The following is a 27895-nucleotide window of genomic DNA, read 5'->3' as shown; positions in this document are numbered from 1 at the left end:
CTGCGGTGATCAGAGTATACAGTGACAAGGTGTTTGGCCCCCAAAAGATGATGCCTCCATTCCAAGAATGCGTCTCTGATGGCTAAAAGTCCGCGTTCTGTGATGGAATAATTCTTTTCGTAAGCTGTCAATTTATGAGAGAAATAGGCAACAGGATGAATCTCTCCCGAATGCGGACAGGTTTGAGACAATACCGCCCCAATGGCATAACCTGAAGCATCAGCTTCAGCAAAAAAAGGAAGCTCGGGATCAGGATGTTTGAGGACAGGAGCGGAAGTGAAGGCTGATTTTAATTGATCAAAGGCTCCCTGAGCTTCTGAAGACCATACAAATGGTACTTTGACACTTGTCAGAGAGTTAAGTGGTGCGAATATTTCAGAAAACCCATTGATGTAGCGTCTATAAAAGTTTGCAAATCCCAGGAATGATTGTAATGATTTGACTGAATTGGGCACAGGCCATTCCAAGATCGCACTAATTTTGGATTGACTCATGCGCACACCATTGTTAGTAAGATCATATCCCAGAAATCCCACCTCTGAGGCATGAAATATGCACTTTTCGGCTTTAACGAACAATCTATGTTCTCTCAGACGTTGGAGTACTATCTTGACATGTTTTTCGTGGTCTTTCTGGTTTTGAGAATAAATCAAAATGTCATACAGATAGACAACAACAAATCAATCAAGAATGTCGTAAAACAGATCGTTCATGAAAGCTTGAAAGGTGGCCGGGGCATTACATAAGCCAAACGGCATGACAAGATATTCAAATAGACCGTAACGTGTTTTAAATGCGGTCTTCCATTCCTCCCCCTCTCTCAAACGGACAAGATTGTAAACTCCTCTAAGATCAAGCTTAGTGAATATTTTGGAAGAACCCAACTGGTCAAGAAGGACAGAAATCAGAGGAAGAGGATACTGGTTTTTAATGGTTGCTGCATTCAAAGCACGATAATCTATACAAGGATGTAGATCCCCTTGCTTCTTAGGGACAAAGAAAAGTGGGGATGAAATAGGTGATTTGGAAGAACGAATAAATCCCATGGACAAAGCTTTGTCTATGTAATCTTTAAGAACTTCGTCTTCTTTGAGAGTGAGGGAGTACACTCTGCCGGATGGTATTTTTACTCCCAGATTTAGGTCTATTGGACAATCATAAGCTCTATGTGGGGGTAGAGTCTCCGCCATCCCTTTGTCAAAAACATCTGTATAATCTGTATATTGCGAAGGTATCACAGAGGATACATTTTTAGACAGCTCCGATATGCATAGTAGGTGAAACTAGCGCCCTAACTGGACTATCATGGGTAACACCGAGTAATGTAGTACATCGAGTATTGCACATATTGGAAGGGAACTGAATCTGAGATGTCGACCAGTCGATGGCAGGATTATGAAGTTTCAACCATGGAATGCCCAGAATGACTTTGTAAGCTGGTGCTTTAATGATATCAAATGAGATGTCTTCAGTATGGCCTTCGTCAGTACTCATATGGAGTGGAATTGTTTGGTGAGTTACCATTCCTGAGACAAGAAGTGACCCATCCACTGCATTTACTGTTTCAGGGATAGTTTTGCGAACTAATGGTATTTTTGACATGGTGGCAAAACATTGATCAACATAATTACCTGTTGCACCTGAATCGATCACAGCTGTAGTCTGGAATGAAGCACCATGATCTAAAGAAAATGTAACAGGTAGGCGAACTAAATGACTCGGATTCTGTACTGTAGAGTCCAAGGGTGAGTTTCCCGACATAGGGACTCTGTCTACTGTCGGGATTTGGCGTTTCCGCCTTTCTTTTAGGTTTTTTGGTACACTCAGGTAACAAGAGATCAGAGGCCCCACAATACATGCAGAGATTGTGTGATCGACGATATTCTCGTTGAGCAGGGGTAAGCGGTCCCCTAACCACCCCAATCTGCATAGGTTCAGGCGCAGGAGATGACGAAGATGAGGCCTCTGTTGCAACCGAGCTGAACAATGCTGTTTTCTTTTCGCCGCGTCTTTCAGACTTACGAGCATCAATCTGAAGCGCTAAATCTAGTAGTTCCCCGAATGCTGCGGGAACCACAGGAACAGTGGAGAGAATGTCCTTTAGTTCATCTGAGAGGCCTTGATAGAAGACAGCTGTCTTCTTTTCTTCAGGCCAGTCAGTCTCTGTTGCCAACTGATTGAATCGTGCCAAATAAACCAATAAAGAATTGTTTCCTTGTCGATGTTTTAAGAGTTCCAGATCAGTAGCTTGAGTAGTATAACGTGTATCAAATACTTTACTCATCATAGCAAGAAGGGCATCACAATTGTAAAGAACATGACTATTAGATTCCAACAACGGGTTAGCCCATGCGGCTGCAGTGCCTCCCAAATGAGACAAAACAAAAGCCGCTTTGGTTGTAGATGTGGGAAATGAGGCGGGGCGACACAGAAAATGCAATTTGCATTGATTGATGAAGGTTCTGTATTGTTTGGGATCGCCTAGGAAGCGTTCAGGAGGAGCTAGCTGGAACTGGGTTGTAAGCATGATCGGATTTGATTCCTGCTGTGGAAGTGGAAACCCTGAACCGGATGCTGTAGCTCCGGCACCAGCCATCTGTGACGCTGGTGTGGTAACCAAAGACTGAATGGCGTCCATACGTTGGCGCAGTGCTTCTTGTGCATTGGTCAAGTCGGTACGTAGATCCGTGACCATTTGCACAATTTAATTCAAAGCATCACTGGCCTCTGTGGACATTTTTTAAGGCTGCTAATTCTGTTACTCACCACTCCGAATAGGCCGAAGATGCGGAGAACACGACCTTGGAGGTGTTGGTAGTATAGAATTCCGAATTCAGCCTTCCATCCCAGCTCCCCTGAGTACAAGACTCAGGCTTCCTCAAAGAGGGGCTCTTTTCCACAATGTACCTCTCTGCTGTTTCAGTTAGAACAGACAGAGGTGTCAATTGAGTAAAAGAGCGGGGAGAACACACACCGCCAATACCAATGCTGCAAAAGAATACCAAGATATTAGTGTTGATGTTAAATAAGTGATTAGAACAGTTGAAATGATTGGACAACTACCTATATGGATATTGGAGTGGAGTTGCGTTTCCCCGGGATAATCTACAAAGAATAACACGAATGAGTGGAATTGATCTAAATCAGTATCGGTTCCCACTTTAGCTATAGAATTGATAACAACTGACCTGAGTAAAGATAAATGGAGTAAGAGGAGTCCAGGATTCTGAAGACAACGACAGGAGAAAATAACAAACAGGGAAGTTAGTATAGGTAAGTAACCCCGAACGGCACGAGGGACGCAGTTCAAGAAAGCGTTCATATGCACTAAAAAGCAATCTCAAAGGAAAGTCACTCAATGTCCCAGAATCCAACAGAAGACAATGTCCATGGAAGACAATAGACATGTACCTGAGTACACAAGTATAGTTGAGTAGTTGTTGAGATGATCTGGATGTAGACAGCAAATTGAAGTGCAGAGCGGCAACCAGGGAAGAACCGCAAGACACAGAAGAGGGCAGTATCCAGTAGCGTTCCGAGTCCAACAACCAGACGATCACAGAACAAGGGAGAAGACGAAGCAATCCAAATTTCAGGCAAATGGTCAAAACCAGGAGTTCAGATAAGGATTCGTGTAGGGAGACACGAAGAGGAAACGGATGAAACCGCGTGTAGCTGGTAACGCTAATTAGCAGCAACGAGCCCCTTGGAAGACGGTGGTTTTATAGTCGTAAGAGGGGCGTGGCTTGCTGTACATCTTCCACGTACAAGGCGTGTCAGGTGACCTGGAGTGCGTCGACGCCTGTAAAGAAGTTGTATTCTGCAAGGATGCCGGCGGGGAAGTCTGAAGTGTAACAGTGATGAATTGTTTATGAAGATGTTTTTTAAATTTGGTGATAATGAAAAGATCAGAATTCTAAAGCCCTCCAAAGCCTCTTCATTTAACACTCTTTTCTTTTAAACATATGCAGAAAAATAGCTCTAAAACCTTTTTCTGTAAATACTGGCATTTTTAGCATACGCTGTTTTGGGTTCTTAACACATTATAAATGGGTGACCATAAGTCCCAGAATGCAACATAAGAGGTTAAAATCCAGTGAATTTGATTATTTCACACCTGACATTGGACAATTTGAGATCTCCATTAAGTGTCCTTCAGTCCCCAGAAGAGCCTTTATGGTAAAAATGATCTGCTTGCATTCACTGTTCGACCATAACAGCCATATTGTTATTGTTTATAATGTGCATAACATTTGCATATCACACAATCCCATCAACATCTAAGCAAAGCTGAGGTTCTCTGAGGAAGGGCTCCTTGGACACTGTTCAGGGTGTCTTCTGAAGCCATTAATGAAACTGTTGATCATTAGAGGTGCCCTCTTTAAGATAAAGGGAGTGGGAATAACAGAAGGACTCTCCACACTTGCACACCCCTCCTGATGGGTTTCACAGAGCCAGCAGCTGGGGAAAGTCCCATTCATGTCTTTAAACGAGCCTGTTCCTCTTGAGTGTGGAGCCTGTGTGCGATTCTCTGTCCATATGTTCAGGTTCACTGTTTGCCCCCGTGTACTCGGCGCCCATGTGTAGCATAGCGGGAGGGTCTAAAGCTCTTTATCAACTCTAGCCTGGTATGCAGGCACATTTGCATGTAACCCCAAAGGATGCCCTGGAGCCTTACACAAACATGCCTAAGCCAAGGTAGCCAGAATAGGTAGCCAGAATAGGTAGCCAGGTATATGAAGAATTTAGCACCGGTCATCTCCTTTACCTCACACCTGGTGATAGCAACAACCTCATACACCTAGCAATGCTGCCCCTTGCTGGATTACTCAACCACGCTACCCCTAGAAATGCTACCCCTTGCTGGTGTTACTCAACCCCACTAACCCTAGCTCTGGCATTGAGTAACAATGCACCGATCAGCGAGGGGCATATTCGCCGGTTCAAACTCCTAACACAAACTTAGACACCCCTTGAACCAAGCACATCCTTACAGAAGCAAAGGCACATGCCTTCACCTCATCCTGTGTCTCCATTAGCGGGATGATCCAGGAACACCTAGTCCTCGTTCCCCTCATGTGAAGGTGATGTTGCTTTTGTGAAGGAAGCCACGCGTGAGGGGACTTCAATTATCTCCTTGCAGACTCTTTTCCTAGCTACCTATTAATCCCCTCTCTTCTCCTCTCTCTCCGCAGTGCCTGTGACCCTGGATCCAGACACGGCGCATGGATGGCTGACCCTGTCTGAGGATGGGAGGCGTGTGACTTGGACAGGCAGAAGGCAGATCCCACCAGACAATCCCAGGAGATTCACTGCCTCTGAGTGTGTGCTGGGGAGGGAGCGGTTCTCCTCGGGGAGGCATTACTGGGAGGTGAAGGTGCTGCGGGATGGGTGGGGATGGAGTGTGGGAGTTGCACGGGAGTCTGTGAGCAGAAAGGAGGCAGATAGGGAGTCACCCAAGAGGGGATTCTGGGCTGTGCAGGGATGCAGGAGTCATTACTCTGCTCTCACCGTGCCATGCACCCCTTTGCCCTCCCTACAGTACCCAGTGATGCTGGGGGTGTATTTGGACTATGAGGGGGGCCGGCTGGCCCTTTACAATGCTAACACCATGGATCATCTCTATACGTTCACTGGTGCTGCCTTCACTGAGGGTGTCTACCCCTACTTTTTTCTCGGATATGAAACTGATCTGCGTCTGGTGTAGGGTGCCTCCTTCTCACTTCTCCTCTCTCCTTGCCTCCTCATGTCTCTTCTCCACTTAGTGACTTGGATTATTCTTAAGGATTATACCTTTGGGGCAATGCCTAGGATTGGCAAGGCTTTGGGCACCAACTCTTGATCACCAATTTACCTCGGATTTTCATAACCCTTGAACCTACATCAACAGAACCTTAGATGTTTGCCCTTCTGTAACTAGTCAGGCTGAAACACAATTATCTGGAGGCTTGCCAAGAACAGTACCAGTGGTCATAATTAATTGGAAACGTTCAAACCCCCACTTTTTTGTACTTCTTTTTTTTTGTTTTTATAAGTTTATGTCATCACTACCAAGTAGGACTTAGTGCACGTCACCTCCCATCTTGCCCAGCTCCATCATCCATGTTAAAACTGAGAATGCAACAGAAGCAAATTTCCTTTCTATAGCAAAGGAAAAGGAAGGCCCAACAAAAACTCAAAAGAACCAGAGTGGTCTAGAGAGCGGTGAGCAGCAATCAGCTGCCCATACACTTATCACTGTGAAGGCCAGACCCATCGCACCTGAAACGGATTGTCCTGCAGATATAAAGGACTTAATGCATCCACAACCTTACCTGACGATGTAGTGGTGGCAGATTGGCCGATCCTGAGTGATCTATCGATACTCACTGAGATCATTAGCAGTGAGCATAATAACGTTGATGAATGAGACTTTTTAACATTAGAACAAAAAAGAGCGCGACAGGGTGAACGGAATTTATTTAACAAACGTGTCTACAAAAATGTGGATTGTGAACCTAGAGAGGGCGAAAGCATGCAAATTAAGAATCCACCTCTCAAAGTGCAATCCAAACACCCACATAATTGGTCCTATGATAAGAAGAACAAGTCTTACCCATCCAAAGAGGAGATCCTTATGATAAGAATGGTAGAGAGACGACGACAAGCTCCATTCCCAAATAGATCCACCGAGCTTGTAATCTTTAAACTAATACCAAGTTTGGAGCTAATACAATCAAGAGACATACAGTACAATATGAACAATGTGTTTATGGACACGGTGGAAATAACAATTCCATCCTTAATCATCAAGGACATAATATGGAACTCCAAAGACAAACTACAGGAGTACGTTTTCGAAGGTTGATAAAACATATACTAGTAGCTCAGAAGGAGTAAGGAAAAGGAAATGCTCCGAAGTTGTGGCAGAAAGCAGATACAATAGTTTGAGGTTTCAACCCTTGACTATTAAGTGTGTGGGTAGAACTGGCCACTTAAATAGAGCGGTAGAATGAAGCCAGACAAGCTGAAAGTACATACATCTAAATGGGAGTGGCTGGCTAAAGCCTCAACTGACTCAAGATCCTAAGTTGGATATTAATGCCAGATTACAACCAAGTCTGTAAATATGGGGATGGCCATTTGGAACACGAGGGGATTTAAACACGTAACGCAAAACAACTCTAAAAATCCGATAAATAATAATGATATATTGATTTTTCAAGAAACCTGGATGACGAATCCACCTACCTGGCCGGGATATGAGATTTCCTGGATTCCGGCGGTTAAACACCAGAAAGGTAGGCCATCGGCAAGTATGTTAACGGCCATCAAATTGACCACACGGGCGACATTATGCCCATGGGCTTCTCTGCATCCAGGCATTCAATTGACAAAATTAAGCTTGCCGGATGTAGAAAACTCCCCGTTAACCAATATGGCCATCCTCAATCTCTATCGGCCATAATTTAAGATTTGTATATAAGATTAGTCACTAACATGCTAGAAAAGATAACAAACAATGTTATGATTTCAATAACAGTAATTGTCGGCGATTTTAATCAGAAGTGTGATCAGATATCAGCCTGTGCAAAGCAATGGTTGATCTTTATGGACGATAGGAACTTTGTTATGTTAAATGGCACAATGAAAGACGATGTGCCACTGACCACGATGTGGCACAAAGAGCATTCAGCATTGATCTTGGACTATGTATTTATCTCACATAATCACTCAGACCTAATATAAAACTTTAAAACCATACCAAAAGCGTATAGTGATCATAGTATCCTGGAGGTAAGTTGAAAGTTAGGCAACCACTTAACTGGTGACTATTATAAAGAATGCCTTCATCTCACAGATAGATTAAAAAAATATATATTTTATTAATTTTATCAAAACACAAACCAAAAATGACTTGTGAACATTATAAACAATATCAGCCACCTTTCCATATAACACGTCGTAAACCTTACCCCCACCCTCTCTGTTGTTCCCTCCCCCAACTCTCCTACTCCCACCCCCACCTCCTGCCTGCTATTTATTTCTACTGTAAACACTCTACGTTCCATCGGGTAAGAACCATCTGTACTCATGCTAGGGTCTATCCCTTTGTACTTTCTCATCGGAAGCCTCAGCAAACAGGGTATGTAATAATGGTTCCCATTCCCCGCTTTCCCCATGGGTTCCCCCAGAATCCTGCTGCCCTGTCCTCTTCCATACCATGGTTTCCGCCATTCCCCACCTATGCATGTCTCTCCACCAGTCCTCTATTCCGGGGCCTTTATACGATGTCCATGTCATAGCAATTCTACGTTTAGCCAAAATACACGCTAGATCCTTCAGCTTGGTAACATGTTTCCAACCCTTGGGGTGCAGGAAGCACCCCAATAGGCAAGAACTCAGAGAAAGCACATCCAGTACTACTCCCCCTTTCTGTAATCTGCTTGCTACATCCTGCCAATACCGCCCCACCACCTGTCATGCCCAAAACATATGGAGCATGCCCGCTTCCATGTCATTACACCTTGGGTATCCCTGTGCTACCGCTCCCAGAACCCTGAAATTTGCTGAGGAGTCATATACTCTCTATGCATCACCAACAATTGTATGAGCTGTAACCTTGTGTTTCTTGATACTTTTTTGTAGTATCCCAGAATCCTCCCCCATTGTGTGTCTGCGAAGGTGGCCCAGATCCTCCTCCCATTTGCCCCTTAGCTCCAGGGGGAAAGCTGCCCCGTTAGACAGTAGGAGGTTGTATAGCCGCGAAAATGGTGTGCCCCACTTCAGCTATGTCATTCAGGGTATCCACAATCAAATGTTTCTCCATTAATTTGCTCTACGCAGGCCACCTCAGCTGAACCTCTCTCTTAATGGCGCTATGAAACATATATTGACCTGAGTGTATCCCAGTCTGCCTTGCCAGTTCCAAGAAGGGTAGGAACTCAGTATTCTGCAACAGGTCTGCTACGATGGCCACCCCGCAGGTTTCCCAATACTTGCATATGCCCCCTACACACCTGTGGCGTGGTTGATATTACAGAGACCAGTGGGGTCCGGACCCCATTACTGCCAGGGCTCTATCCCAAACCTTCACCCGTAGGGACACCAGATGTGTCCGCTGGCTCTCTCTGGGTTTCCCCATTTCCTTTAAATTATAGCTCATTCCAGCAGATTGCAACAGTGTGTCTGGTGTTGGGTCTTTTGCGAGCCAATCCACCATAAATTGTAGTTCTCCCGCTAAGTTGTATAATTCAAAAATGCGGGACTCTGATACCCCCTTCGCATGTGGCTCATACAGTGTTGCTAACGGTTACCTACTCCGCCCATTCTGCCACAAAAAACATCTGCTGATGCTGTCCAATTTCTTAAAGAAGGACCTAGGTATATAATATGGGATGTTCACAAAAAGATGTAATAATCTGGGCAATACCACCATCTTCAGCAAAGTAGTCCTCCCCATCATGGTTAGTGGCAATTTAGCCCAGAACTTCATAGATCTCTGAATACCCTCCAGCGCTTGTAATGTTTTGTGTATGTACTCCTTCTTCGGGTCATGGTACACGTTAACCCCCAAGTATCGATACGTATGTTCTTTCCACTGTAAGGCTAGTAATGGCAGCATACCCTTCCCTGGCCCACTCAGCTCTGCTATCAGGAGTATTGCCGATTTATCTACACTGATGGAGATCCCTGATAGTTTCTCAAGCAATGACATGGCCTCTAATAGCAGCTCCAAATTGTCCTCCGGGTTCTGAATATATAGTAAAGTATCATCCGCATACAAGGATAACAGGTGCCTGGCCCCATCTATTTCAATACCAGCATCCCTGTATTCCGTTCTGAGGTACTGAGCAATAGGCTCCATGGCCAAGACATAGAGCAACGATGACAATGGGCAACCTTGCCTTGTACCTTTTTCCAACTCCCACGATTCGGAGATAAATCTACCCGTTTTAATTCTGGCCATCGGCCTGGTATACACCAAATGGACCCACTTAATATACGCATGCCCAAATCAGAACCTACGCAAGGTTGCATAGAGCCAGTCCCACCTTACTGATTGAAACGCCTTCACTGCATCTAGTGTGGCAATAGCACATGGAATGTCGCAGGACGCTGTCCGATCAATCATGTGTGGTGTAATCTGCTCAGATTCCAGGTCATACCTCGACCAGGGACATACCCTGTCTGGTCCGGTTGTGCTAAATTATGTATCACTCTCTTCATTCTAGTCGCTAGTATCGCTGTCAGTATCTTACTATCTTGATTAAGCATTGCGAGTGGCCTATAGGACATGCAGTTCGTCAGTGATTTATGGGGTTTTAAGAGGGGTATTATGATAGATTCTCTCAGACTCAATGGGAGAACCCCTGCCTCATAGAAATTATTGTAGTTGCTAAGCAAATGGGGGCCAGCTCTTGCGCATACTCCTTATAGAATTCACTAGATAGCCCATCTGACCCAGGTGCCTTCCCTGTCGGTAAACTCATAATCGTGGCTTGTATATCCTCCAGTGTAATGGTTGTGTCTAGACCATCTTTTTCCTCTCGGGTCAAGCTCGGGAGCTCGATCTCGACCAACACATCTGCTAAGTGGGTGCCTCGCCCGGGTCCCCTCTTAGTACAATTGCTGACAAAATTCATGGAACACCTCATTTACCCCATTTTGGGTGTAGCATAAGTCCCCTTGGCCCAATCCTATTGAGTGTATAGGGCTTTTTTGCACTTCATTCCTGTACAGCCATGCTTACAATCCTCCTGGTTTTCCCCTTCTTTATGCTGCCTCTCTATGATATGATATGATATGATATGATAGGATAGGATAGGATAGGATAGGATATAATATGGCATTTATAAAGCACCTATACACCAGTGTTTCAAGGTGTGACGAGGCAAGGGAGGGGGAACAGAGGGAAGACAGACACCGATCTTACTAGGTCCAGTGTCATTCAGATCATGCAAGTGCAGGGGAGGGGGGAAAGGGAAAGTGCAGGGGTAGGATGGAGGGGCAGTGCAATACATGGGATCAACAATAAATAAATAAATAAATAAATAATCAAAACAATCGGTAAAAAGTGCAGCCAGCTTGTGGCAAGTGCTGGGGTAAGTGCAGACATCAAGTGTCAAGAGCTGGAGGGGACTGTAGGATACAGAAACAGCCCCCAAGTGCAGGGGTTGCCTAAACGGCAGTGCAGGTGAGCAGCTGGCAGGGGAGGGAACCGGGGCCCGAGATCGGAGGGTAGCCAAGTGACCAGTGCAGTTTCAGTCGGGAGTTCAGCAGGGGAGAGGAGGAGAGAAAGCAGAAGCAAAGAGTAAGGTCTTGAGGTGACCCTGAGGGAGTTGGAGGCAGATGAGCGAAGAGCTCGAGAAGGAAGATATTTAAGAAGAGAGAGTTGAAGGTATTGAGGCCACAGGCATATATATTTGGCAATACTGTGCTTGCCCAGACTGTCCCAGCATTCCATGCATTTTTGCTTTAATTCTCTTGTCTTTGCCTTCGTGGCTGGATGTTGCTCTTGGAACTGCTCTAATACCCTCAGCTGTTCCTCTGAGGAGGTCACTTCACGATTTATGCTCTAGACCCTGCCATAGTGGCCCCTCTAACCACCACTTTTAGTGCTTCCCAGAAGGTTCCCACACTAGGTACGCTGCCCGTATTATGCACCGCGTAGTCCGTGATACAAGTGTGAATGCTATCCCGGAATGGGGAGGTCGCTCAATGATTAGCTCCTAAGTCTCCATGTAGGTATAGGAGCCCTAAGGCCACATATTGCCACTGCAGACTAAGTAGGGCATGATCCGACAATACTCTACCTCCATACTGAGCCTGCGTAATCTGATTGATCAGGTTCTTCCCTACAAAAAGGTAATCTATCCTTGTATGTAATGCATGTGGCGCTGAAAAATAGGAATAGCGCCTGGCTGCCGGTTGGAGAGCTCTCCAAGCATCTTCCAGGTCAAAGGAGTCCACAAGCCTCTGTAATGTCCTGGCAGGCAGAGCAGGTTTAGTGTACTTGGCGTCTGACCTGTCCAGGGTCGGGTTCAACGTGCAGTTGAAGTCTACCCCCCATATCATGTTACTATCCCGATAGGGGCCAAGACCTGGATACATGGTTTGGAAACGCTTGGCGCCACTGTGGTTAGGGACGTATGTATTAATTAAGCATGTGTCTACGTGTTCCAGGAGGCCCTGGACTAACACCACCCTGCCCTCGTTATCCGTTTTGATGTGAGTAACTTTGAAAGGCACTAAGGGCGCTATACGTATCAATAGCCCGCAAGCATAAGCGGAATACATAGAACCAAATACTTGCCCTCTCCATTTGCTAGCTACTAGCGCCTGTTTCTCGGCCGTAAAATGCGTTTCCTGCAAGAAGGCGATGCCCACCTTCTTTCCTATCCAATATGTAAATACTCTATTCCTCTTTACATAAGCATTCAAACCCCTTATATTCCAGGTCAATACGTCTATGGTACCTGCCATTTGCCTTTATCCCCTTTTCTTAGACCACTCTCCACTGGCACCCCAGTATTCCTCGGCATCCATCCTCATAATGTTTCATCTCAGAACATATTCTGCATATTCCTTTCAACAAACATGTAGGCAACCCCTTCCCCCCATAAACTTCCCCAACTACTCTAACTAAACATAAATGCCCAGCTTTGTTACCCTTGGTCAGGCTTATCCGCTTCTCACTTCCGCCCCAGGCTGTCTTGCCCAGGGCAGTTGCACAGCGGGTGGGCACCCAACCAAGTGCCCCAGAAATATAGAACTCGGATGGTGTGATGAGCACAACCATGGGTCTGGACTCCACCTCTCTGCGCTGCCCATAGTCCTGCCATATACAATAAAGCCCTTTGCCATGCACGCAGAAGCTCTTCTTCCGACACAGTATCTTTTTGGTAAGAGCCATCCGGCTCTGGAGCGTATGTTCATATCCCGCTCTATCAGCACACTTCATTGTGCTGCTCGTGCCGACCAAAATACCTTATTTTTCTCTCATCTCCGATTGTGCTGGACTCTCCTTTCGTTTACCACGTTCGTCATCACTCTCCTTTGTGCTGGGCCCAACTCTCTCCCTGTCCATACAGGCTTGCGCATCCTCTGGGATATCAAAGAACCAAGTCTTGCCTTTATGTATAACCTTAAGTCGTGCCGGGTAGATCAGCATATATTTCAGACCAGCCTCTCAGAGTCCAGCCTTAGCTGCTGAAAACCTTGCTCTGCTCTTTTGCACCTGGAACGTATAGTCCGGGTAGACCGGCAAGTCTGCAGAGGCTCCCCTTAGTTTGCCTCCTTGTCTAGAATATGCCAGTATTCTTTCCCTGTCTTTATAATTCAGGACTTTAGCGATGATCGGCCTGTGGGGCGCTCCCGGGAGGGGTCTCCTGTTAAGCGCCCTATGCGCCCTCTCGATTGTAAAACCTTGTGTGAGGTTGCCAGGCCCAATCTCTTTAAGGAGCATGTTTTTGATGTACGTTGTAGGGTCTGCCCCTTCCTCCCCCTCCGGCAGGACTACTATGCGAATATTGTTCCTTCTGGCCTGTCCCTCGGCCCAATCCACTCTGTTCTCTAGCAGACTGACCTTTTGCTGCGAAATGTGGACATCTGCATGTGTGTCGCAGAGCACTCCTGAGTTCTCCTCTACCTGTGTCTCCAGCGTGGTAGTGCGCTCCGCTAGGTTCCTCGCATCTTGACACAAAAGTCCTATATCTAGTTGTACTGCTGCTATCTGCATCCCCAGTGTGGCCGACAGATCCACTTTAGCCTGCATCTCCTGATTGTGCAGCTCCATTGTGCTCCCATCCTTTTCTTGCGCCAAGGCCGCACTACTTCCTGGCACCTGCTGCTTCAGTTTAGCAAAGTTATCCATGGTGGGCTGATTCGCTTTTGGTTTTTGCTTCAGCTCACAGATAATTGTAACCGAAAAAAAACTCACCACAGTATTTACAAAAGATATCTAAGTATTTTCAAGATGAAGTACAGATGACACACTCTTACTTAGATTATAATGAGATAGTACATTTTTTTCAGGAATCCAAAGACAACACAAGCAGACCGAGAATATACTATAAATATTCCTTTGATATCACCATCAAAAACTTGAGAATAGCAATGAGAAAAGAGCTAAAGGAAATACGAGCATGTAACAGTGAGGTGGGAACAAAGTTGGGCAGAAATATCCGAACGATATAATAAAATGTGTACGAGAACAGACGCAGAAGGTATGCTAAAAGCAATTAGATCCAAATCAAGTGGAGAAATCTGGAAATGGTTAAAAAATACCAATTATTCTTCAACAGCAACCCGCCTTGTCAATATAGGAAGTGAAACAACATGGCTCTTACACTTCTCCACGCTATTGGCTAAATCTGGAAATTTGACATCGCCCTCTTATAAGCCCAATGCTTTGAGTGGTCTACTAGTGTTTGACTTGGTAGATATAGCCATCTTAATCCAAAAATTTAGATCATTGTGGGCTCCGGGTTCGAATGAGCTATCAAACACCATCTTGAAAGCCCACCCAACTAACTGGGCCTACCTTCTTAATGGAATATTCCAAAAGATATTTTTAACAGAACTAATTCCACCAACGTGGAAAAAATCAATAATCATCCCTATTTTTAAGAAGGGAGATAGAGCTGGCCCACTGAACTATAGACTGATAGGTCTGCTCGATATACCGGGGACATTGTTGGCTTGCCTTGTCCTCAGAGACCTCCAGGCCTGGATAAGAAAGACCAAACAGATGGACAAATACCATTCGGGTTTTGTAGCAGGTGTTAAGATGAGAATCACGGGAATGCTGCGGACCTGTATTTCTGGATGGTCTCGACGGGGCAGCCAGGCTGACGGGAAGACTTGGTGACACAAGCAACCAGCCCCTCCTCCACCCTGAATGGGAACTGGGTGGAAGATGGACCGATTCCCAATGCCACAACCAGATTGCAGAGATGGCAGTTCTGCACAGCGTTGACAGAAGAAGTGGTTGGAGGGAATCCTTGAAGAGAAGTTAGGAGTCCCAAGGTGTGGAAGGCCACACCCACAGCTGGCAAAGGGTGCTGAGAAGCTGAGTCCAAAGGTGTGGGAGGCCACACCCGTAGCAGGCAATGGGTGTTGAGAAGCAGAGTCCAAAGGTGTGGGAGGCCACACCCGTAGCAGGCGATGGGTGCTGAGAAGCAGAGTCCAAAGGTGTGGGAGGCCACACCCGTAGCTGGCAATGGATGTTGAGAAGCAAAGTCCAAAGGTGTGGGAGGCCACACCCGTAGCAGGCGATGGGTGCTGAGAAGCAGAGTCCAAAGGTGTGGGAGGCCACACCCGTAGCAGGCAATGGGTGCTGAGAAGCAGAGTCCAAAGGTGTGGGAGGCCACACCCGTAGCAGGCGATGGGTGCTGAGAAGCAGAGTCCAAAGGTGTGGGAGGCCACACCCGTAGCAGGCGATGGGTGCTGAGAAGCAGAGTCCAAAGGTGTGGGAGGCCACACCCGTAGCAGGCGATGGGTGCTGAGAAGCTGAGTCCAAAATGGCACAGGAGAACCAGGAAAATAGCCAGGCCAAGGGAAGAGAAGAGGGAGGACAGGGAACCAGGGCTAACAAGAGAGGAAACCAAGAGGGGATGAAGCTGGACCAGAGAATGAAGCCAGGAAGAACCCCGGCCACAGGAGGGAAAAAACCGGCAGTAGGGGAAGGTAAGGACTGGAGGATCAGGCAAACAAGGTAAGCGTTAACTGATAGAGCGGGAGAAGGCGAGGACACAATCCGGAACAGAACGCGTTGAGACGCGATCTGCTCCCGACCGCGTCTCTCCCTTTATGGGCCGCCGGCGCCTGCGAGGCCTGGAGCGCAAGCCCGATGGTTGCCAGGCGCCGGCGGTCCCAGAATGAGGCTTGAGCAGCAAGCTGCTCCACGCCTCGGCGGCCGCCCCCACGGCGCATGCGCGGGACCGTAATCGCGGTCCCCGATGCAAGCGCCGCGGAGCTGCCGCCCCTGTCCCTGGAGCTCTCCCCCCGGCACCTCCCCAAACGCGGAAGCGCGGGTAGAGGCGCCAGGGAGGGGGAGCGCGAACAGTGAACCCCGGTCTCCTGGTAAGCGTGACACTATACCCCCTCCTAGGAAGATCCGGAGCCCCAGGCTTCCAGGGAAACCGCCGATAGAATTCGCGCACCAGGCGCGGAGCGTGCACATGCCGAGAGGGTTCCCAAGTGCGATCACAGGCCGGGTACCCCTTCCAATCCACTAGGAAATGGAGCACCCCCCTGCGATAGCGGGCATCACAGATCTCCTGAACCTCAAATTCGGGAACCCCCTGTACTAGAACTGGGGCTGGACAAACACTGGAGCGACCATAAGGATCTACCACATAGGATTTCAGGAGGGAAACATGAAAAACAGGATGAACGTGCCATGAACGAGGCAGCTGGAGACGAAAAGCTACAGAGGATAGACGTTTGACAATCCTGAATGGGCCAAAGTATCGGGGAGCTAACTTAACAGGTAGATTGCGGAGAGGCAGATTCCTAGAGGACAGCCAAACCCTATCACCAACCTGGAAATCGGGTTCCAACCGCCTCCCACGGTCAGCCTGAACCTTCAAGCGGTCACGAGCGGCCGTCAAAGAGGCACGCGCCAATACATGCTGTTGTTGGATTGTGGAGACCAAGGCGTCAGCGGAAGGAACCGTACTGGTTGGTACAGGGTGGAAAGGAATCAGCTTAGGATGTTGTCCCATAGAGCAATGAAAGGGGCTGGTTCCGATGGACGAATGAAAAGAATTATTGTAGGAGACCTCAGCTAGGTCTAAATAGGTACTCCAATTGGTTTGTGTGGCATTAGCAAAACTACGGAGATAGGCTTCCAAGGTCTGATTAGTTCTCTCCGTGAGACCATTGGTCTGTGGATGATATCCCGAGCTTAAAGCCCTATGAATACCGAGATGACCACAAACCTTTCCCCAAAAGGAAGAGAGAAACTGAGACCCTCGATCTGAAATGATCTTCTCAGGAAGACCATGTAAACGGTAGATTTCGTGAAGAAAAGCAGTGGCCATCTGGACCGCAGTGGGAATCTTTTTAAAAGGAATGAAATGGGCATACTTTGTAAAACAGTCCACTACGACCATAATACAAGTATGTCCTGCAGAAGGAGGAAGATCGACAATAAAGTCGGTAGCAATCGAGTGCCAGGGGTAAGGTGGTAATTCAGTAGGAGAGAGCAGCCCTAAAGGATGTTGTCTGGGAACCTTGGATTGGGCACAAATGGGGCAGGCCTGTACATACTTCCGAACTTCCTCAGCCCAACCAGGCCACCAAAACTGTCGTGATAGTAACTCTTGTGTAGCGCGAATTCCGCGATGACCTCCAATGGGGGAATCATGAACACCATGCAGAATGCCATCGCGAATATCCCCTTTAGGGATGTATAGTCTCTTCCGAAAGAACAAGAGGCCATGACTTTCAGACATAGAGGGCCGTTGGAGCAAGACTGACCTCCAAGGATCAGACCGGGTAGCATCAGATATCGACTTTAAGAGTGGCGATACCGTCGACAGAAAACGATGAGAAGGAATCAGAGGTTGAATCTGACTGGAGGTATCTTCGTTCTTCTCTCTCTCCAAGGACCGAGACAAGGCATCTGCCCTTACATTCGAGGATCCGGAGATGTAAGTAATATGGAACACAAACGGAGAAAAGAAGAAGGCCCACCGAGCCTGTCTGGGTGTCCGACATTGTAAAGAGCGTAAATACTGTAGGTTTCGATGATCTGTACGGACCTCAACCGAAAAACAGGCTCCCAACAGATGGTGTCTCCATTCCTCGAAAGCTATCTTGATGGCCAATAGCTCCTTCTCAATAACTGCGCAGTTCCTCTCACTAGGATTTAGCTTGCGAGAGAAGTAAGCCACGGGATGTTCGATTGACGTAGCAGGATCCTTTTGCAACAGTACAGCTCCAACAGCAAAGTCCGAAGCGTCTGCTTCAACGATGAAGGGCAATTCATCCTGTGGGTGGCGTAAGATCGGGGCAGCCATAAAGGCTGATTTCAGAGCGTTAAAGGCTTGCGAAGCAGAATCATCCCACAGAAAAGTTATCTTGCTGCTTGTCAATCTCGTAAGAGGTACTGTGATTTCAGAGAAGCGTGGAATGAATTGCCTGTAAAAATTGGCAAATCCCAAAAAGCGTTGCAGAGATCTTACGTCATGTGGTAGCTGCCATTCTTGAATTGCCTTTACCTTCTTGGAATCCATCTCAATACCGGACTGACTTATCACAAACCCTAGGAATTCGATCCTGGATTGATGGAAAGAACACTTTTCCGCCTTGACGAACAGATGATTATGGAGCAGCCGATCGAGAACCTCTCGTACATGACTTATGTGTTCCTCCTTAGATCGGGAAAAGATCAAGATGTCATCCAGATAGATCCAGACAGAGATTCCGATTAAGTCCCCAAAGATATGATCCATGAGCCGTTGGAAAATCGCCGGGGCATTGCACAGACCAAAAGGCATAACCCTATATTCGAAATGCCCAAAAGGAGTCTTAAATGCTGTCTTCCATTCGTCTCCACACTTGATTCGGACCAGATGATATGCCCCTCGAAGATCTAGCTTAGTAAAAATCTGAGCCTGATGTAGGGTCTCTAAGATACTTCGAATCAGTGGTAATGGGTACCGATCCTTGATAGTGATATCGTTTAAGAGCCGGTAATCCACACAGGGTCTTAAGGAACCTTCCTTCTTCTTTACGAAAAATAGAGGAAACCCAGCGGGAGACTTGGATGGTACGATGTACCCCTTGCTCAAGCAGTCCGATAAATAATCCTGTAATACTCGTCTCTCTTCCCGAGACAATGCATATAGCCTGCCATGCGGAATCTCAACTCCCGGAGACAATTCTATGGCACAATCGAACGACCGATGAGGTGGCAGAGGTATATTACTTGGTTCGGCAAACACTTGTTCGAAGTCAGCATACTCAGGAGGGATCAGCAATGAAGAACAAAGGTGAGTCCCCTTGTCTCGGAGTTCCAGATTAGTTGAAGAAACCTGAGTCTGGACAGGCAAGCTGCATCTCGAGGTACAAGAGGTGGAGGAGAAGGTCAAGGTATGAGTCCTCCAATTAATAACAGGATTGTGATGCTGGAGCCAAGGTAGCCCCAAGACCAACTTGTAGGTAGGTGACCTGATGACGTCCAAAGCAAGCCTCTCCACATGATCGGCGATCCTAAGTCTTAGTCCGATAGTATGCAGACGAACTGGTCCAGAGGACAAAGGAGTACCATCAATAACCTCCACAGGAAGGACTGATTGTCTGGGCAAAAGAGGGATTTTATGAGTGCTAGCAAAATCCTCATCAATGTAATTGCCCGATGCTCCACTATCCAACAATCCAAACACTACAAGTGTCCGGCCGGGCAGTTGAATCTGAATCTTCAAGGTTAATAAAACAGCTGGTTGCATGGGAAGAAGAATCGAGCAAAAGGCGGAAAGGTCTGAAAAAGGGGTGAGACCTGTCGTTGCCTCTCCTCCACACGACAGGTCCTCTAGTTTCCCGACTTCTTCTTTTGAGGCCGTAAAGGACACATTCCCAAATAGTGTCCGGCGACTCCACAATACAGACATAGTCGTAATGTTCTTCTCCTCCTTCTTTCTTCCTCTGATAATGGCCCTCTCACAGCACCCAACTGCATAGGTTCTGGTCCAGAGTCTGTCGAACCAAAGGCGCCGGCGGGAAGACTGGCCGTTCTGGGAGTGACTCTCTCTAGTCGACGTCTCTCGGTCTTTCGTTCGGTTAGTCTCTGGTCTATGCGAAGCACCTGGTTAATTAAGAGTTGGAGACTTTCAGGTTCAGGGATGTGGAGTAGTTCGTCCTTATATTCCTCCCTAAGCCCCCGGCGAAACAGGGTCTTTTGCGTAACTTCGGGCCATTGCGAATCCGTAGCCAGCAGGCGGAAGCGACTGATATATGTTATTACGTCTGAGCTGCCCTGTTTGATGTCCATTAACTGATTCTGCGCAGCGGCAGCCAAGTTTGGTGTCTGAAAAACCTCCAGAAATGCCTTCTCGAAAGCAGCAAAATCGTTAAGAATAGGACTGTTGGTAGCCACAAAAGGTGTCGTCCAGGCTAGGGCGTTTCCAGTCAAGTTTCCCAAGATATAACCGATCTTGGCCTTATCATTATTAAAATAGGTTGACCTGAAAAGGAAATGGATACGACAGTGGTTGCAAAATTCCGCCACTCGACGCGGGTCTCCATCGAACCTGATTGGGGCAGTATGGGCCAATGAACTTTCGGCCTGTGGAGCACCTCCGGTCCCCTGAGTTACCATCTGTCGTAGGACTTGATTTTCTTGATGAAGAGCAGTCATCTCTGCCCTGAGGGCTTGCAACTCACTACGCAGGTCCTGCGTGTCCTCCATATCCAAATCGGAAGGTAGGCGTCTCAATCTGTTAAGATGAGAATCACGGGAATGCTGCGTACCTGTATTTCTGGATGGTCTCGACGGGGCAGCCAGGCTGACGGGAAGACTTGGTGACACAAGCAACCAGCCCCTCCTCCACCCTGAATGGGAACTGGGTGGAAGATGGACCGATTCCCAATGCCACAACCAGATTGCAGAGATGGCAGTTCTGCACAGCGTTGACAGAAGAAGTGGTTGGAGGGAATCCTTGAAGAGAAGTTAGGAGTCCCAAGGTGTGGAAGGCCACACCCACAGCTGGCAAAGGGTGCTGAGAAGCTGAGTCCAAAGGTGTGGGAGGCCACACCCGTAGCAGGCAATGGGTGTTGAGAAGCAGAGTCCAAAGGTGAGGGAGGACACACCCGTAGCAGGCGATGGGTGCTGAGAAGCAGAGTCCAAAGGTGTGGGAGGCCACACCCGTAGCTGGCAATGGATGTTGAGAAGCAAAGTCCAAAGGTGTGGGAGGCCACACCCGTAGCAGGCGATGGGTGCTGAGAAGCAGAGTCCAAAGGTGTGGGAGGCCACACCCGTAGCAGGCAATGGGTGCTGAGAAGCAGAGTCCAAAGGTGTGGGAGGCCACACCCGTAGCAGGCGATGGGTGCTGAGAAGCAGAGTCCAAAGGTGTGGGAGGCCACACCCGTAGCAGGCGATGGGTGCTGAGAAGCAGAGTCCAAAGGTGTGGGAGGCCACACCCGTAGCAGGCGATGGGTGCTGAGAAGCTGAGTCCAAAATGGCACAGGAGAACCAGGAAAATAGCCAGGCCAAGGGAAGAGAAGAAGGAGGACAGGGAACCAGGGCTAACAAGAGAGGAAACCAGGAGGGGATGAAGCTGGACCAGAGAATGAAGCCAGGAAGAACCCCGGCCACAGGAGGGAAAAAACCGGCAGTAGGGGAAGGTAAGGACTGGAGGATCAGGCAAACAAGGTAAGCGTTAACTGATAGAGCGGGAGAAGGCGAGGACACGATCCGGAACAGAACGCGTTGAGACGCGATCTGCTCCCGACCGCCTCTCTCCCTTTATGGGCCGCCGGCGCCTGCGAGGCCTGGAGCGCAAGCCCGATGGTTGCCAGGCGCCGGCGGTCCCAGAATGAGGCTTGAGCAGCAAGCTGCTCCACGCCTCGGCGGCCGCCCCCACGGCGCATGCGCGGGACCGTAATCGCGGTCCCCGATGCAAGCGCCGCGGAGCTGCCGCCCCTGTCCCTGGAGCTCTCCCCCCAGCGCTTCCCCAAACGCGGAAGCGCGGGTAGAGGCGCCAGGGAGGGGGAGCGCGAACAGTGAACCCCGGTCTCCTGGTAAGCGTGACAGCAGGACTCGGTACCACGATATGAAAATCAGGTGCTACCAACCAACCAACCTCCATATCTTGCATTTATTGATTTTCAAAAAGCTTTCGATGCAATCTGAAGAGAATTATTATGGCATAAATTAGCAGAAGCAGGTTGTCCATCTTGTTTAGTTATGCCAATCCAACAATTTTATACATACACAGTAATACAAGTAAGATTGAACCAACAAGGCCTATTAGCTAAACCAATACCCATATTTAGAGGCCCAAAACAAGGTTGTAAGCTTGCATCCACTTTGTTTAATTTTTATATAAAAGATAATAACGTGGTGTTTGAAACCACCAGAGCCTTTCTGCCTAACGTGGGAGGTCAACCAATTTCAAGGTTACTGTACGCCGCTGACCATGTAATAGTTAATTTAACACCAATCGGACTACAAAGGAAATTAAGTGTGTTACAAACGTATGCAGAAAAGAACTTATTAACGATTAATACACACAAATCGAACATTCTTGTGCTATCAAAAAGATAAAAGATCTGCCTCCACAAGTGGAGCATAGGTACCATGTATTTAGAAAGAGTCCAAGAATTCAAATATCTTGGGCAAAACATTGATAACAACATGAAAGATGTACCATAGAAAAACGAAATCAGACATAAAATGGAATGATTAACTTTGCACGCTAAAATAATACACAATAAGTATAGCACATTCACTTGTAAGCCAATCATAATGTTTTACAAACAGAAAGTCATCCCAATTATAACATATGGTGCAACGGTGAAATCCCAAGAAAACCAGCCAAATTGGAACTTCATTGAGGGAATATATTGGAAAACACTATAAGCCTTACCTAAGAGTTTTCCCATTCAAATAGTCAGATTTGAATTAGGTTTAACATCTATTCAAACAACAATTTCTTGGCAGGCTCTAGCCCTTTATAGGAAATGCCTTTTAGCTGACAATCAAGCTCTTACCTTGCTCCCAGCTTTAGCTAAAGCCTTAATTGCTAAACAGGAGTCATCATTAAAATCTTGGAGCGATCAGTGCATCCATATAAGGAAGGACGCAGACATAGAGGTCTCGCTATTAATGGAAAGCCCTGAGTTGGCCAAAAAAAACTCAGGGATCATCATTGGATAGCATTATGGGGCACGTGCACGAAATGTAAAGTTTTCAAAGATGGTAATTTTATAATGAAAACAATGCGGCAAATCCTGATATACATGCAACAGTTCTGTGACCCAAAATACAGACCGGCGTATTATGCGATTACGCTTTAACTTATTGCCTACGAGAGATGCAATGGCCCCTAGACAGAAGCAAGTAAATGGTGTTACATGTTGCAGATTTTGCATGTTAGCGGCAGAAAATGAAACGCTAGAGCATCTGCTAACTGAATGCAGAAATCTCACAACCTGGCATAAAGAATATTTCCATAAATATCTAGGAAAATTCAGAATATTAGACTCCAAAGACATGTGGTGTAAGATATTTAATGCTAACCAGATCTCACTAAACATTGCTACAATCAAGTTCCTACTAACATTAAACCTAGAGTGTGAGCAAGATACAATGATAGTGAGTAAGGTGGGTTCTGAATAGAGGTAATAGCTGCTGAAGTAGGTGACATAGGAACTCAATCGAGAGTGGTTATGCAGTGATCATACTGACTTTTAACACTGTAAATACATGAGATTGAATGTGTTTTAAATTGTAGTAAATGGAGAGTACCTAACATGAGGGATCCTGTAGTCTCAATAATGGACGAAGAACCAGGAATCTCCCAAATTTAGGTACAAGAAGTATTTATCTTACCTATAGTAATTTTTTAAAGTGTGTAATTGATTGAATAACCACATGTAATGCAATAATATGATTATAACTGTTTTACACGTATATATTTTCTGTGATAATGTTTATTATGTGTAAAGTTGATTAGCAATTAAAATCACAGTAAAAATAAAAAAACTGAGAATACTCTTTTACTTCTAAACTGGAGCTTACTCCCCACTCCATACTTCCTTTCTGCTTTCTCCACATGCTTCTCCTAATCCCACTGTACTTACTCGTTCCACCCCTGTTGGTGTAACCTACTGCCCTTCCCCCTCCTGACAATCCCCCTCCTTATCCCACTGTACTTACGCCCCCATCCCTGTGCGTGCCTTCCCTTGCTATGTCTCTTCGAATCCTACTGTTCTTAATCCCCCTGCTCCGAGCTTCACCTTCCTCCCTATCCCTACCCTTATCCCACGGTACTTACCCCCATGATTTGTCATATATGGCCCTGGAATCACTCCAACATTCAGAGACAGTCCAAGGGTGTTATTAATTCTTCAATAGGCCCTAGGGCCATCCTTCTCTCTCTCTCATCTTGAAATGCACCTACTCCCTCACCCAGGCTTACCTTGCCCCAGGTTAGTCGATACTGAATGTTAACCCCTACTGTCTAAAGAGTGACTTATACTTTGGATGATGAAATGAAAGCGGTTTGCGTTCTCCAACTAGACTCTCTCCTGGACCTCCTAGCTGTCCCTACTCTATCCTGTTGTTAGTCCTCTACGGGGATGTAAGGGATTTTGCCTAAGAGACACCGGCTGGATTAAACCCTCCCTTCTAATATGCTCACTCTCACCTCTGCCTAGCCTACTCTTTTTTCTTTTTGTCCCTCCTACCGCACCCCTCCCTCTATTCTCCTGTCCCTCTGATATCTTCCACTCCTGCAACGTCTTGCATCCACCCTTTTGATGTTATTCCTCCCTCCTCACCTCCCTTCTTCAAGCTACCACTCCTCCTCCTCCTACTCCAACCCTCTCCTCCACTCCACTACGCCCTCCTCGCCTCTACTTCTCCTGCCTCTACACCTTCTGTTCAGACACCCTCCTCCTTTCAGTCAGTACCACACACTTCTCAGTCACTCCTTTATCTAAACACAGTTGCCACACTAACACACACACTTACATTGCAGTACCGCTTGCACTCTCTATCCAATACCTCACTTGCTCCACCCACAATTCGCCTCCAAGTTCTGCTTGTCTATCCTGTTGGTGTCTTGGTCCACCACCTCACCCAAGCAACCCACAATACCTGCTTCCTGAACTGTTCTTTTATCTTCCTCCCGCTCCTTGGATTAGGCCCCCACCCCAGGCCAATCTGGCCCTGTCTTCTCCTCCCCATATGTGCCAAAAATAGGATATGTCACAAGTAATGACCTAACCTGGTCCACTTTCTCCATGCTGATGCACCGTTGAACTGCAATGGTGTTCCTAGAAAGCATATGTCCAAATTTGTGTTATCGGGCTTTGGTCCGTTGACACCCCAAGTACTGATGTGGGTAGGGTAACAGGCCCCTTTACATTTCCCTGGTAGTTTAGGGTGTCGAAGACGCTCAGTGGATTGTCTCTGCCACCTCTGGAAAGTACTGCACGGCGCAGTTGGCTGCTGCGAGATGTCAGTGCTGCTGGTTTGCACTTTCTCTTCCAGCATGGTACTCCGGAAGGCTGGGCATCTGCTGGGCCGGATCTCTCAATGCAGGTCAAGGGATTTCTGCTGGTCCTGGAGGACAGATTCTGCTGAAAGGAATCTCACTGTTGGTTGCTCTTTCGTCAGGAAATTTGGGGAAAAAACTGATGAGCATTTGTTGTCTGGGGCATGGTGTGAGATAATTGTGGACTGCACACATACAGGCTGGCAATAGGGATGGGTGACCAGAATTGTGGCCCTGGCAACTGCCACAGTCCGCCTCAGGGGTGGGACAGGCACTTGATTTTATCCTAGGAGCTACCCACCTCCGTCTGGGAGGGGTACCAGCTCCCTCTTGACAAGGTCAGGGTACTGCCCTTGTCACACCATCTACTTCACTTTCGCTTCCCGACTATCACTCTCCTTATGCCACTGTAGTTACTCCTGTCCATCCATATACTTCCCTTCCTGACTATTTCTCTCCTTATCCCACTGTACTTACTCCCCTCCATCCATATACTTCCCTTCCTGACTATGGGCCTCATTACACAGAAGGCGGTGAGCCATGGCGCTATTAGCGCCATGGCTCATGCCGGTAAAATACCGGCACCGCCTAGGCGGAAAGGGGATTTACCGCCCCATTCGAAGGTTGGAGGGGCGGTAAATCCCCCTTCCGCCATTGCCCTTCCCCATTCCCATTTCTGCCCCATAGGGCTCTATGGGAATGGGGAAGGCGCTAATTACGGCACTGCAATTTTGCGGTGCCGTAATTAGCTCCGAGGTCCCTTAGCGGGTTGGTTTTTAACGCCTGCAAAAAGCAGGCGTTAAAGCACCAACCCGCTAAGGGACCTCGTAGTAAGGCGGTAATGGTTAACGGTCACTGTTACCATTAACGGTGGCCGTTAACCATTACCTCCTTCCGTGTAATGAGGCCCTACGTCTCTCCTTAACCCATTGTACTTACCCCTCTCCACACATATACTTCCCTTCCCCTTCCTGACTTTCCCTCTCCTTGTCCAATTGTTCTTACTCCTCTCCGCTCCTGTCCTTCCCTTCCCCTTCCAGACTATCCCTCTCCTCATCCCTCTTTACTTCCTCCACTCCTCCCCTATACTTCCCTTCCTGACTATGCCTCTCCTTATCCTATTGTACTTACCCCTCTCCACACATATACCTCCCTTCCCCTTCCTGACTTTCCTTCTCCTTGTCCAATTGTTCTTACTCCTCTCCGCTCCTGTCCTTCCCTTCCCCTTCCAGACTATCCCTCTCCTCATCCCTCTTTACTTCCTCCACTCCTCCCCTATACTTCCCTTCCTGACTATGCCTCTCCTTATCCCATTGTACTTACCCCTCTCCACACATATACCTCCCTTCCCCTTCCTGACTATCCCTCTCCTCATCCCTCTTTACTTACTCCACTCCTCCCCTATACTTCCCTTCCCCGTCCTGACTATCCCTCTCCTCATCCCACTTCAATTACTCCACTCCTCCCCTATACTTCCCTTCCCCGTCCTGACTATCCCTCTCCTCATCCCACTTCAATTACTCCACTCCTCCCCTATACTTCCCTTCCCCTTCTGAACTATCCCTCTCCTCGCTCCTCCCCTATACTTCCCTTCCCCTTCCTGACTATCCCTCTCCTTATCCCACTTTACTTCCTCCACTCCTCCCCTATACTTCCCTTCCTGACTATCCCTCTCCTCATCCCATTTTACTTACTCCTCTCCGCTCCCGTCCTTCCCTTCCCCTTCCAGACTATCCCTCTCCTTATCCCACTTTACTTCCTCCACTCCTCCCCTATACTCCCCTTCCTGACTATGTCTCTCCTTATCCCATTGTACTTACCCCTCTCCACACATATACCTCCCTTCCCCTTCCTGACTTTCCCTCTCCTTGTCCAATTGTTCTTACTCCTCTCCGCTCCTGTCCTTCCCTTCCCCTTCCAGACTATCCCTCTCCTCATCCCTCTTTACTTCCTCCACTCCTCCCCTATATTTCCCTTCCTGACTATGCCTCTCCTTATCCCATTGTACTTACCCCTCTCCACACATATACCTCCCTTCCCCTTCCTGACTATCCCTCTCCTCATCCCTCTTTACTTACTCCACTCCTCCCCTATACTTCCCTTCCCCGTCCTGACTATCCCTCTCCTCATCCCACTTCAATTACTCCACTCCTCCCCTATACTTCCCTTCCCCTTCTGAACTATCCCTCTCCTCGCTCCTCCCCTATACTTCCCTTCCCCTTCCTGACTATCCCTCTCCTCATCCCATTTTACTTACTCCTCTCCGCTCCTGTCCTTCCCTTCCCCTTCCACACTATCCCTCTCCTTATCCCACTTTACTTACTCCACTCCTCTCCTATACTTCCCTTCCCCTTCTGAACTATCCCTCTCCTCGCTCCTCCCCTATACTTCCCTTCCCCTTCCTGACTATCCCTCTCCTCATCCCATTTTACTTACTCCTCTCTGCTCCTGTCCTTCCCTTCCGGACTGTACCTCTCCTCATCCCACTGTATGTACTAGCTTTTCTGTTACTTGGCTATCTTGTCCATGGGTTTTATTCCACGTGCGCCTCTTCAGCCGCCAGTCTTTTGGTCACTAACGCATCCTCTATTGTACAGCAGGAGTGTACTCAGGATTGCTGTGTTGAGTTGTGATTTCCTTTAACAGTGTTCTTGGGCGAAAAAACCTGTAACATATGCCCTCAA

At 47.5% G+C, this 27895-nt stretch overlaps 1 protein-coding gene across 1 annotated transcript in view; it reads left to right on the top strand.

The window, feature by feature from the left end:
* LOC138447813 (E3 ubiquitin-protein ligase TRIM39-like) overlaps window positions 1–23695 on the top strand; it is a 189524-nt gene extending 165829 nt beyond the window's left edge. Inside the window, exons 6-7 of the mRNA XM_069604179.1 lie at window positions 5196–14762; window positions 21746–23695. Coding sequence (XP_069460280.1) covers window positions 5196–5707 — 512 coding nt within the window. The 3' untranslated portion in view covers window positions 5708–14762; window positions 21746–23695. The remainder of the gene's footprint in view (window positions 1–5195; window positions 14763–21745) is intronic.
* The last annotated feature ends 4200 nt before the right edge of the window (window positions 23696–27895 follow it).

This window comes from Ambystoma mexicanum, chromosome 3q, assembly GCF_040938575.1.
Source record: "Ambystoma mexicanum isolate Mex_15411 chromosome 3q, UKY_AmexF1_1, whole genome shotgun sequence".
Classification (NCBI taxonomy): domain Eukaryota; kingdom Metazoa; phylum Chordata; class Amphibia; order Caudata; family Ambystomatidae; genus Ambystoma; species Ambystoma mexicanum.
This window is presented reverse-complemented; position numbering and strand designations above follow the sequence as displayed.